The sequence below is a fragment of the Biomphalaria glabrata genome, chromosome 2, assembly GCF_947242115.1.
Source record: "Biomphalaria glabrata chromosome 2, xgBioGlab47.1, whole genome shotgun sequence".
Taxonomy (NCBI): Eukaryota; Metazoa; Mollusca; class Gastropoda; family Planorbidae; genus Biomphalaria; species Biomphalaria glabrata.
The window spans coordinates 43,043,912-43,056,879 of NC_074712.1; the positions used below are offsets into that span (position 1 = coordinate 43,043,912).

The 12,968-nt window shown below is 36.2% G+C and overlaps 1 protein-coding gene across 14 annotated transcripts in view; it reads right to left on the reverse strand.

Annotated features, from left to right (window-relative positions):
• LOC106050505 (transcription factor 7-like 2) overlaps positions 1-12,968 on the reverse strand; it is a 138,289-nt gene that overhangs the window by 43,671 nt on the left and 81,650 nt on the right. For all 14 annotated transcript variants that reach the window (XM_056020706.1, XM_013205473.2, XM_056020705.1 and 11 more), the window contains one exon: positions 131-248. In XM_056020706.1, the coding sequence (XP_055876681.1) occupies positions 131-248 (118 nt within the window). The remainder of the gene's footprint in view (positions 1-130; positions 249-12,968) is intronic.

Below are 12,968 nucleotides of genomic sequence, written 5' to 3' on the forward strand. Positions count from 1 at the left end.
ACCTACAGATCAACCCAACAACAGGAGGAAGGAGTCCACATGATTAGTTGGCTCGGTAGGAAGTAGCACAACATTTGAAGGCAACAGTTTGGGAACTATGTCAAGACGTAAACATACAGACTGTACTCACCTGTTTTGGGGTCTGTGTACACCGGTGAGTAACCTTTATGTGCAGGAGGGGGTTGAGCAAAATCATTGTACATGACAAGTCCTGGGTAGGGGGGTTGCACCATACCGAACTTGGCGGCCTAGGAAAGACAGACAAATAACACATAAGAGAAGGCCATACAAATACAATGAAACTTAAGATTTTAACAAGTTCACTCAGTCCTCAAGGGGGCTGATTCAATTTATACCACCACATCTGTCAAGTAGGATTTCTTTCCTTTGTTCAAGTTACCAAGTAAAATAATTAATTACCAAAAGTTAACTAATTGATTATTTTTTAAAAAGAAATAATTGTGCACAATTTCAGCTTAATTCGAGATTGGGGGGGGGGGGGGAAATAACGTGTACAAACTTTTGACCAGACAGACAGAGTCAGTTGATAAAAGCTTTGTAAACATGACATAGCAAACAACATCTACAAAATTTACCACTTACAGAAACATGTAAAAAAATAAAAATAACGATTCATCGCAAGAGTTTCAGTGACATGAAAATACTGAATATAGATCTGGAATCGATAACAAGCTAACATTGAACACTGGGATTGTATAATGTACAGAGCTACATTGCATAGACATGTATTGTATTTTTATTTTGTGATATTTTAGTCAGGAGATATTTGAATATTGAAAAGAAAATAGTTTTATGAAAAAAAATTTATAGCCTACAGTATAACAGTTTTCATTCCTCGCTACCTGGGCCAAAATAAAATGTTACGGGGGAAATTTCTAGATCTAGAATTAATTTAATGAACCAACTGAACAACAAATCAAAACGTTAATGAATAGAAAGTTTTCAACATAGTTTCTTGGCAGCGCCAATAAAACTCAAATTTCATTATTCCTTATGCGTTTGAAATCTGTGCAAATGCTACAAGAAGACTTCATTTCTGAAACCGTATCTTTGTGGTTTAAAAATGACATGCGTATATCGTCTGCATAGACTTATAAACAAGTTCATGTTTCGCACATTCATTTCTTAAGAGACTAAATGCACTATTAAAAATCGCAATGCTGCCCTGGTCTTTATTTAAAACACACACACTAAATGTTTAAAAAAAAAAAGCGTTTTGTTTTTATAATTATTCAGGCATATTTTATGCACATACATATTCACCAATTTAAAAAAAGGTACTTGTGTTACGCACGAACTTCTTTGGTAAATAGATGGTACCATTGAAAATCAGATTTCACTATTGTCTACTTCGTGTTTTAAATCTGTTCATACATGCAACAACGTTTTCTCTTTACCTATCGTACGCAGCGTGTGCATAAATCAATTTGAAAAGAAGATCACAAAGGGCAGTTCGTGTTCTTTACTAACTGCATGGGATACGGATAATTTCCCGCCAAAACAATGCCACCACAAGTTGGTCAAATCTCTCTAAGTCTCTCTCAACGGGCTAATAGTGGGTCCTAGGGGGTCAGCGTTGTGAAGCGATACATGTGTGAGGTTGTGAGTAATGTGGAAGTACGACTGGCCGGCAAGGTCCACCATGCGATTTCTTCTTTGACCTTTCTTATCGATCAGTTCAATGACATTGTTCTGACATTTCGTTACCTACACGACACACGCATTCTTATTATTATTCCATTCTTAATGAGGGACTTCATGATAAAATCCGTAAACAAATATAAAACACTAGTCGACTGGCGGCGTAGCATAAGCCGCTATTTTGCAGGGCAGGTCTTAGGCCACTGCAACCTATGCGACCGCAGGGGGCCCCGCACTTTCATAGGACCCACTCTAATTCAAGGTGTATAAATTATTAAATTAAACCGTATGATAACTTAAAACAGATTTCCCGCGCCCTCCTGTCGATTTACCAGGAGCTCCTGGAAATCTCCCGAAATTACAAAATAAACGAAAAAAATCCTTAAAATATTCGGAAATATATAGACAAAAATTTTCATTTTGGGGTGTCATTCAATATGGAAAATGCCAATCCTACGCGCAATATATAAAAACGGCATTATGCATTAGCCGTAATTGTGTAATCTGGTGAAAGAAGCTTCTCGCGCCTCAAACTAATGAAGAATTACTTGAAGTCAACAATTTTCAAAGATAGATTGAAACTTTTTTGTAATTCTTGCTATTGAGCGTGATCTATGTAGGAAACAGAATTATTATGATATACTGTATGGCTTTGCTACACGCAAGGCTCGTAAAGTAATTATGTACGTAGTAAAGAATGAATAAAATGCATAGACGAATTTATTTTCTAATACAAACTCTTAAATTTCACTTATTATCCGCTTCCCTGGCTAAGTTTAAAACATGCTCGAAGGGAGTGCTTGAAAAACTTGTTCATATTACTTTAATAAATCGTTAGTCGTTAGTCAATATCACGTTTACTTTACTAAATGTTGTTAGTCAGTGTCACGCTTAGTACAAGAGGCGTGCTCGAAATACAAGAGGCAGTCAATATTTGATTCCTCATGTAAAAAAAGAAAAAGTTCAAACTAGATGTTTTCCAACAAGTGTAGGCAACGGCTCAAGGCAACCGAAACAAGAGTAGCACCGGAAGATCACATATTAGGTTCAGACCAAAACTAGGGATTTCTACTCCACGGTGTAAATCCACCCACCCGGCCATAATTGTTTTTAACATTAATGGTGGCGGGTACTCATTTTTTTTTGTGCTGGTTATATGCCCCACCCCCGTCACCGACCCCCCCCCCCCCAAAAAAAAAAAAAAAAAAAAATCTTCTAAGCTGGACAATGGTTATGATTCATGACATTAAAAAAATAAAAGATTGTACGCACACAACAATTAGCTTGGTTATTTATAAGTTACACTTTCATGCCTCTAATGACTCTGAACCTGTACACCTATCGCCGTTTATTTATAGTTGTATATATACCGGTATATTTTTTTAAAACTTTTAACTCAGCTAGAAAAACAAAAAATCGTAAACATACACATATATGTCTTAAAAACTAGTCAAAGGTTTTTCAAACTAGCCACGCAAACGTTTAGAAAGTTAAAAAATCTGAAATATAAGAAAACGAATTAAATAGTCTACCGCTTAAAAAAAAAAAAAAGAAACACATTCGTAGCTCTAGTTCTATCAAAATCTGCTGAAATCAAATAAATACTTTATTAAAGTTTAAACATCGTGACCATAAAAACTAAATGTCAACATTTTTGATCAGGTAATGAAGACTTTGGTTATCTGAAAGGAAAAGGTTGTTGAGACTTATTAGAGAGATGACCAAGACGACAATAAAAAAATATAGTTAAACACAAAATTAAGAGCTCCCCCATCCCCCCCCCCCCCCAAAAAAAAAAATATATATATTTCGGCATTCCGTGACGGTCCGTAACTTCTGCGATGCATTTCCGCAGTGTACATCTAGATCCGGCACTAAAGCATTGATAAGCTAAACACACTAAAACAGTGTGATAAAAACGAAACCCGCTAATGCCCCAGAGGTGCAACAGGATAGCGATGCGTGCGAAAAGCACATTCGTCGGCTCTTTTCGGCTTGTTGGGCTCCGAAGATCTTGGCAGAGATGGGCAGGTAATGCAATCTACCTCTACTAGCCGCTATGACTTGATGTTAACGTACAGGTGAAGTGCCGAGCAGCAGAGATGGGGCAAGTCTAGTTGCCCGGGACTATTGCAGTGCCCATGACTGAAAAGTTAATGACGTTCAAACATGCAGCTGTATTAAACATGCCAATGAAAAAACTCAGTGAGGTCAATGATGGTAAGATGTTTAAACACGCCTTAAAAAAAGTTAATCATTTTGGTAATCAAAACAAGAAATCGAATGGATAACTCGTAGTCAGACCTTGTGATCCCCGTTGTTTATCGACAATTGCAGATTTTTGTTACATGTATATTTTTAAGATGTATATTTCATACTGTAAGAACGTATAGACTTTTAAATGCAACTAGTTAACAACAGCATTCACTGTTTAGAAGAAAATGGAGCATACCAATGGACAACAAAACAAGTTGTTGAGACAAAAGTTACTGGCAGACCACAAAGACGTCACATAGGGTTTCCCAATATGTGGCCTTCATTACCATTGTTCGTGACAGTCCAGGACCCACACTTATTTTATATAAAACATTCATCATTCACAAAATTATTATGTTGATATTGATGGATGGCTGTATGGTCGTGCGGTTTGCGCGCTGGACTGTCCTTCGGACTTATCGATGGTCCCGGGTTCAAACCCTGCCCGCTCCCATCCCCCGTCGTCCTGCGGGAGGTTTGGACTAGGAAGTAAATAATCTTCAACTCCGAAGTGACATCCGAAACATGTAAAACATTTTACAAACATATTCGTAATTGTCCGGAAGTTATTGAAACAATTGATCGCAACCAGCTTTTAAATTTATAAAACTTGATATACTATTTATTAATGTATTATATTATTTATAAATATTAACCTAAATATGAAGTTTTCCCTCATGTCATAATTGCTCTTGGGATATGCTATCAAAAGCTGCTATTTGCATATGATAATTAATTTTCAATAAATTGCCTTATGTGAACACACACACACACACATGTATATATATATATATAAAGAACAAAAACGTTTTTTCTTTTTTTTTACAGTTGTATTTTTTAAAATAAAGACGTTAGAATTTGTTGCCAAATATGTCTCTATTAAGGACATAACATTTCTTAAATCTATCACAGCATGAAATTTGAATTGCTATCATGTAGAGCGTCTTGGAGTTAGAAATTACCTTCCGAATGTTACAATTCTGAGCAGCGGCTCGGCATCAGGATTTAATTACCTGTATATAGTCGTCGTTTTATCTCAGACAAGGAAAGTAAATATTTGACAGTGTCATCCCCACACACCTGCACTAACCTGAATAAACAATACTAAGTATCGGCAAGATCAAGTAACAAACCGATTTCACTAAGACTGTAATGACAGCCGGAAGTAACCCAGTACGTCTGCCAGATCCAAGTTACTTCCCGCCATGATTTTCTACTTATACAATTAAAGGCTCACTATACCGCACACACACACACACATACACAATGGAGAGAAGAGGATATACATTAATACATGGAGAGGGCAGAATCGGCCTTAGATAAGTGGAGACCCCAGGTGAAAAGAATTTGGTGCCCCCCCCCCCATGAAATAAAAATAAATAAATAAACAGCGAACAAATCATATGACGCCATCAAACCTAGTGAACTAGAATAATAACACTGGGCACAGGGTTCACCATTTCTTCTCAAAACTTTTTTTTTTTGAGTCCTGTGAGAGGTCCTAGGCGGCTGGAGAGGATGAGAGAGACTTGGGGCACAAGGCAAAAAAAATAAAACAATACATATCTCTGTCGTCATTTACCCACCGCCACTGTCGGGCTTTGGCAGCAACAGCAAAAGTCAAATCTCTGACATTCATGCCCCCGAGAGGCTCGTATCACGTGACTCCCAAGGGACCCCGAGAAGCCGTCTGGGTTGTTGTTGTCTGAAGATGTTGTGATCTCCGAACGCTTAGAGAACAACAAATGTCGTGTCTAGAGGGGGGACCAGGCCCGTTGTTTTGTTCCGAAGGCACTTGACAATTGTCGTTTCCAAGGGAACAAATGTCGTGTGTCACTCTTCGGACCAGACCAGCATTGGCCATCAGCTGTCGCTTTAACTAGTTCATGGGACGGCTAGTTTCTGGCCAAAGTGGCACTCCGTGGCTGACTTCACCAGACCCAAAGGTTGTATAATCAAGAGTTTCGTATTCCTCGTTCAATGCTCTGCAGCTTGGCTTTGAAGTGTACAATTATGAAACATATTATATTAGAACAACAGTGTAGTCAAATAATAATCTAGTTGTTAGTGAACTTCAAGAAAAACCATCGATATAATGTTTCATATCAGTCTTCACGTGTATACCTAAACATGGCTTATTCTTGACACATTAAGGAATAAGATCTAGACTTAGGCATACAAAAGAATGTAATTAGAGAGTTCTATTAAATTCTCGATGTACTGTTTTAGATTTTACAAGTGTGTTTATATATGGAACATGGTATGTGGTTTACTGACAGTAAAGAAAAAGGTTTACTGACAGTAAAGAAAAAAATTATCTTTGGGCGTTTTGGGCAGGATAATGATTATATTTGTAACAGTGGTCGATCAAAGAAACGCTTCATACTCTATATCTTTAGCAATGGAAATATCCCCACCCTGCGCTAGAAATGATGTTTTGAGATGAAATGTATAGATCTCTATATAACTACGGTAGTGTTGAAATTTTATCAGCTTTTACTAAACAATTTTTAAAAACCATATAACTTGCATACGTTATCAAAATACCATAATAGAGATACTGTCCCTTTGAAAAGACAAATACTGGCCCTTTGAAAAGACGAACTGTATAGCGAATTGTCAGATTAGGAAACTTACTTCTTCAATTAAATATGAACAGGCTAATTATTACAAAGATCGTCTTCAACAGAACATAATACTAAAATTGTTTTCCGTTGCTTGTTTTCCATTGCTTTATCTAGTTTCTAAAATAATGATTCAAACAGAAGCAACTTGTTCCGAGACTATTATTGTTATATTAATAGTAAGTTGATATACATATCATAGGTATTGGATCGAGACACATTTATTCCGAGACACATTTATTTCAAGACGTCTAGTAATACTATATGAAAACTTGATAAATCTAAATAGAGAATAAGTTTGTTTAATTGATGACTTGAACTCATATTGACATAAATATATACTTAGATAGCTCTATATAGGCCTAAGATCTAGAGCAGTGTATCCCAAAGTGTGATCCGCGGAACCCAAGTATTCCGCGATGCCCAAATAGGTGTTCCACGAACTACTAGTAGGCCACGACGTGAATTAATCTCTCTAAAAAAAAAAATATGCTAACCGTTCCGCTAAATACCCAGAATGTGCGAAGTGTTCCGTTAAGGAAAAGGTTTGGGAAACATTGATCTAGAGAAATATTGTGAGCGTCTCGAGTTACATGAGTCGTTAGTATTTTTTTTTTTTACATGATACCATATTTTAAAAAATTATAAGAACATAACGGGTCATATTAAAAAAGATATTTACTTTATGAAATGTAATACCGATTCTTTATACCGAGATACTATTGTATATAAACATTATGAGTGTATATGTAAAACCAAGGTTTCCAGAGAAATTCAAATAATAGAAATCGGTGAAGGCCCAACAAAAGACGCTCATATTCAACAAAATAGTTCCTTAGAAACCAATTGTTTTAGGGGGCATTTTCATGTAATGAATTAAAAAAAAAAAATCCAAATCTGTATCCAAGACCAATGTGTGATCCTTTGGGGAAAGTACAGCACATAGATCTCTTAGTAGGGTTAGTGAACCACATAGATCTCATTTATAGAGCTAGTTAGTGAACCACATAGATCTTTGTAGGGTTAGTGAATTACATAGATCTTCCTTTGTAGGGTTAGTGAACCACATAGATCTTTGTAGGGTTAGTGAACCACATAGATCTCCTGTGTAGGGTTAGTGAACCACATAGATCTCCTGTGTAGGGTTAGTGAACCACATAGATCTCCTGTGTAGGGTTAGTGAACCACATAGATCTCCTGTGTAGGGTTAGTGAACCACATAGATCTCCTGTGTAGGGTTAGTGAACCACAAAGATCTCCTGTGTAGGGTTAGTGAACCACATAGATCTCATTTGTAGGGTTAGTGAACCACATAGATCTCCTGTGTAGGGTTAGTGAACCACATAGATCTCCTGTGTAGGGTTAGTGAACCACATAGATCTCCTTTGTAGGGTTAGTGAACCACAAAGATCTCCTGTGTAGGGTTAGTGAACCACATAGATCTCATTTGTAGGGTTAGTGAACCACATAGATCTCCTGTGTAGGGTTAGTTAGTGAACAGTGAACATCTCTCCCTCCTCTAATTCGTACTTTCCTAACACACTGCTTAAAGTTGAGAAATTTGCAATACGAATGAAAATCGTTAAAGAAAAACAAAAAAAAAGAACTTTTGACTTCGCACTGAGCCACCTCCCTACATGATGCTCTTAATAAAAAGTTTATCAATAATAGCCTTAAGAGACAAATGATAGACGCGTGTGTTATGATATACTGGAGGAGAGACAGTTTGAAAACCTTATTCAAACATACTGTCAATTTAGTGGTTTGCATTTCTTAACGTTCTCTGATGCCCAACAGAATTTTTAATTTTCAGTTTCTCTGATATTATAGATTTTCTTTTTTCAGTTTCTCTGATATTATAGATTTTTTTTCAGTTTCTCTGATGTTAAAAGAACCTTTTTTTTTAGTTACTCTGATGTATACAGAAATTATTTTTTTTTTGCAGTTTCTCTGATGTTAAACCAATGTTTTTCAGTTTCTCTGGTGTTAAACAGAATTATTTTAATTATTTTTCTCCAGTTTCTGATCTTCTTCGTTCTCATTTTCCATTTCAAAGGTTTCAAATAAGAAATACGTAATCCTATATCTGAGATGAACTACGCAGTGGTTTCCAGATCAGGCAGTTCTCCGTATAGTTTTTTCTGCTATAGGAGGGTTTTGAGGCCAGAGTCTTGTTCAGGACTTTTCATAAAGTATGCCCAGTTTCTCTGATGTTAAGCTTTTTTATTTCAGTTTCACTGGTGTTAACAGCATTTATTTTCAGTTTCTTTAATTACAAACAGAAATGGTTTTTAGTTGATTTTTCTTTTATAATTTCTATGATGCTTAAAAAGATTTTTGTTATTATAGCAAAAAGGCTAATTATCTACATCACGCAAGAGAAAATTCTAGAAAATCCTAGAAATCTTCTGAGCAAGTCTTAAAGTTGTTTAATATCTGACTATTTCTGCGACTTAAATAGTAGTCCCTTTCAAGTTTCTTTTATATATAAAATATATTTTCATGTTAGATTTCATTATATCTTTTGAAAAGTTGTAAGCGTACCCGGTAAAAATAACACATAAAACTTATAATACTCGTAGAAATGACTTAAAAAACACCACCCCTCTGCTCCTTAAAGAAAGTTATACTGGATGAGTTCCAGATTCTAAACCTCATTAAGTTCCAGCTATTGTAATTTTTATTTCGCTGCAATAAGAACAAAGAAGTCCGCTGTGGGCCCCAAACAATCAGTCCAAAAAGGGACTTCCTTCCAGCCACGAGTTCATTCAGTGTGACGGTAATCGCTGGCCGGAGCGACTGGTTGCCCTCGTACTCTTCCCCCACTCCCCTACACAGACACTCACACCCCTGAAACTCCTCAACGAGTAAAAAGATGAGATTAGTAACTTTATAATAATGCTGAGGTACAATCGCTAAGAAAGTAAGCACTTTACATCTGTACGCGTGTTCACCACTGTGGTGTAATAGCTGTAAGCAATAAACAGTCAAACATCGATGAACTGAAGACTTCTGTGACTTCGGATAGACTTTCATTATCTTTCTTAATATTAAGCAGAGCTTACATTGTCTTTATAGGTACATCAAGGAAATTCAAGTAAAAAAATGTAAAAATTTATTTCCAATTAAAATTTCGCACATGGAACTGTGGCTGAACAGCTAAAGCGTTGGGCTAATGACTTGAAGATTGTAGATTCAATCCACATATTTTTTTTGTTTTAACGAAATGCAAGGTAGCAATGTAGAACAAGCAGACAATATATATATATATATACACATATATAACTTGTCTTAATCATTCTTTCTCTCAATCAGTCAAAACAAAATGAGCTCCTAAGATCGGTTGGAATAATCAATGTTCGCTATAAGAAACAAAGACAACTCTAAAGTTTTATGTTTTCAAGTCACTTAACTTCCGACTGTCAGGTCTTTAAAGAGGTCGCACTCCGAAATACAAGATTTAAAAAATAAAAGTTAGTTTACATTTTTGTAAATTGCTGTAAGTGTTTATATTAAAAAAAAGTGCTAATTAATGTTTTGTTTTTTTGGTCTCCATTTTGTTTTGGTGTACATTCATAAAAAAGACAACTAGATTAATTAAGCCCACTGAGAATGTAATGTCTTTATTTATGTAATGACGTTATTATGTCCTACATTTATGTAACGGCGTTATAATGTCCTACATTTGTGTAACAGCCTTATTAAGTCCTACATTTATGTAACAGCCTTATTAAGTCCTACACTTATGTAACGACTTTGTAATGCCCTACTTTTAGATAACAACGTTTTAATGTTCTAAATGTGTACACCTATGTGACGGCGTTATAATGCCCTACACTTGTGTCACATGAACCTGATGTCCATGCTTTGACCTGATGTCGTGCAATTCAAGTTATTTAAGTATATGCGTTTCTGAGTACATCCTGGATAGAGGCTTGTCAAAATTAAAGAGAATCCGTGAATGTAACAGATCGAGTTGTTACTTCAAGAACTATTTGGAAGTTTCCCTCTGTGGGGATATCCCGCCTCTGTGTGAGGTTTTCTGTCGTACACGGGCTTCAGTTTGACGGCGGGGTCAATCATGCATCAGTCAGTTAACGCAAATTGTCAAATCTGAAATTTTAAATAAACATGGATACCCTGTCAAATATTAAGCTGGACATGTCATCTTGCCTGAAGGATCTGAACCCCAAGACATCGGGGATATCGCCAAGTGCGAACTACTGGAAGGCTATGTCATTGAAACATGCTCCTATTTCAATTTTCCATCAACATTGTTGATCAATGACATTTGTAGGTCGGATCTTCTTTTCAATACCACAATCTATTTTACGAGTTCATTATTAGGTTTGCTTGAGATGAGAAGACATATATGGACTGGATGAGACGTTAAAAAATGTCTCAGTGCAAACTTTATTAATTATTCCTAAATTAAAACACATCAACGAGAATTTGTATTAACACAAAATATACATAATGTAATCACTGAGGCTGACAGAGTAGCCAGGTATATAAACCTTGATATATAAGGGAAGCCAGGTAAGAAAATATATCTTTGGGTAGCACGGTATATCATTTATCTATGGGTAGCCTGTTATATCATTACTATGGATAGCTCGGAATATCATAAGCTAATGCAAGTCCGTAAATAATTAGCCAAGGGTATCTCGCTTTATCGTTAGCTAGTGATAGCCCGGGATATGATAAGCCAATAGTAACTAAGTGTACCTATTTCATTTCTCTAGAGTAGCCCAGTCGCTCAAGTAACATCTCATGTAAACACTTGAACACTGTAATTCTATGGTGCTCAGATCGGAATCATTACGCATGGAACAATGTCATGTCATCACAGAGTGGAAAACATTGATTTAAAATAAAAATACTAAAAATCCATGATAAAAAAAAAAAATTAAATAAATTTAAATTTGACTTAGAGAACAAGATCTAGGTCTAGGTCCAAAATCGCTTTTGAAAGGACTATCGCATTCGGGATTTCTGAATGTGAGGCATTACAGATTCAAGAGATTAATAAATTAATGTCCAGAAACATTTTGCGCATCGTCTTCTAAGTCTAAGATCTAAAAACCTATCATTGGAATATTATAAAGTATAGTAGATCTAAACTATACATTCGCTTAACCAGGAGTCTTTCTCGTGATGAGGGGGGGGGGAGCGTGGTAAAAAATGTTGGCTGTTTTTTAATCTGATAATCATTAGTAATCTATAACTATCTATATCGCAGAGCCATACAAAAACTCGTTCGTACCTCACTCGGTCAGACTATATCACCGCCAATCGTTGATCAAAGAACATGAAAAGCACCAAGATACCTGTGTGTAGTCGCTGAATGAACTCTTTATGTTGTGTCTGTTGTATTTATGTGAATGTTTCTGTTGTGTTGTCTTTATATGAGAAAAGAGTCCTTGTAATAACAACACATTTTCGTAAGGATCAATAAAACAGTCTTAGTCTATAACTTGTATAAGGAATGTATTGTCTTTAAAAATATTTTTTTTTAATTTTAAAATGTTTTTCTTGTTCAGACTTTATAGTAGAATTTGTTAACGAAAGATCAATGTATAGATACAATTTCGGACAAGTATTGAAAAGCGAATCTAAAGTCATTGCCATTGTTTGAAAAATTTTAAAAGCGAAACCGAATCCCATCGACTCTAGTCGTTGTCGGTATCCTCATGAGAGTAAGGACGAAATTTCTGAACACGAGATACTATCTACATGTATAAGAAAACAAAATAGGTTCACATCTTGTGAGGCTGCATTGGTACGTTCATAGATCACAGAGAGAAAGAGAAGAAAAAACGAGGTATAGATTGTGTCAAGACACCAGAGTATAACAATTCTAAAGTGACCCAACTGACTCTGCTATCTCTTTGATTGTGTGCTGGCACTCGGATGTCTCAATGAATAGAAGCATCTTTAGAAAAGAAAAAAGGAATAGTGTCAAAATCAAAGGAGCTGCTTCGAGAATATTATTACAAGGACGAGAACCCGGGGGGAAATAAGTTGATAAAATAGTGAGATAGCTTCTTGAAATTCCTGGCTTTCTTCCCCTGTGTTCGTCCTCTCATTGAATGCATCGGAATGGGACAGGAGAAATATAGGAAACGCACTAGGGGATTTCAGTGTTTGTCAATGCTTTCACTCTAGTTTCCCGCTTTGAATATCTACACATTTACCATTTCTTCTTTCTCTCTCTATTTTATTTCATTATGTCTCTATTTTATTTTTACCCTCCATTCCCCTTCGTAGTTTGCCCATTTTTTTTTATACAGGCGACAAGAGGTTGGGGTGGAATTCACACATCCTCCAAGCCCATTAAACAACGGGTACAATGGCGCCCTCTCCTGCCCCCTCTCACTGACGGTAACAATCACACCAAGATTTCGCCAAAACAGCCGCCCCTTT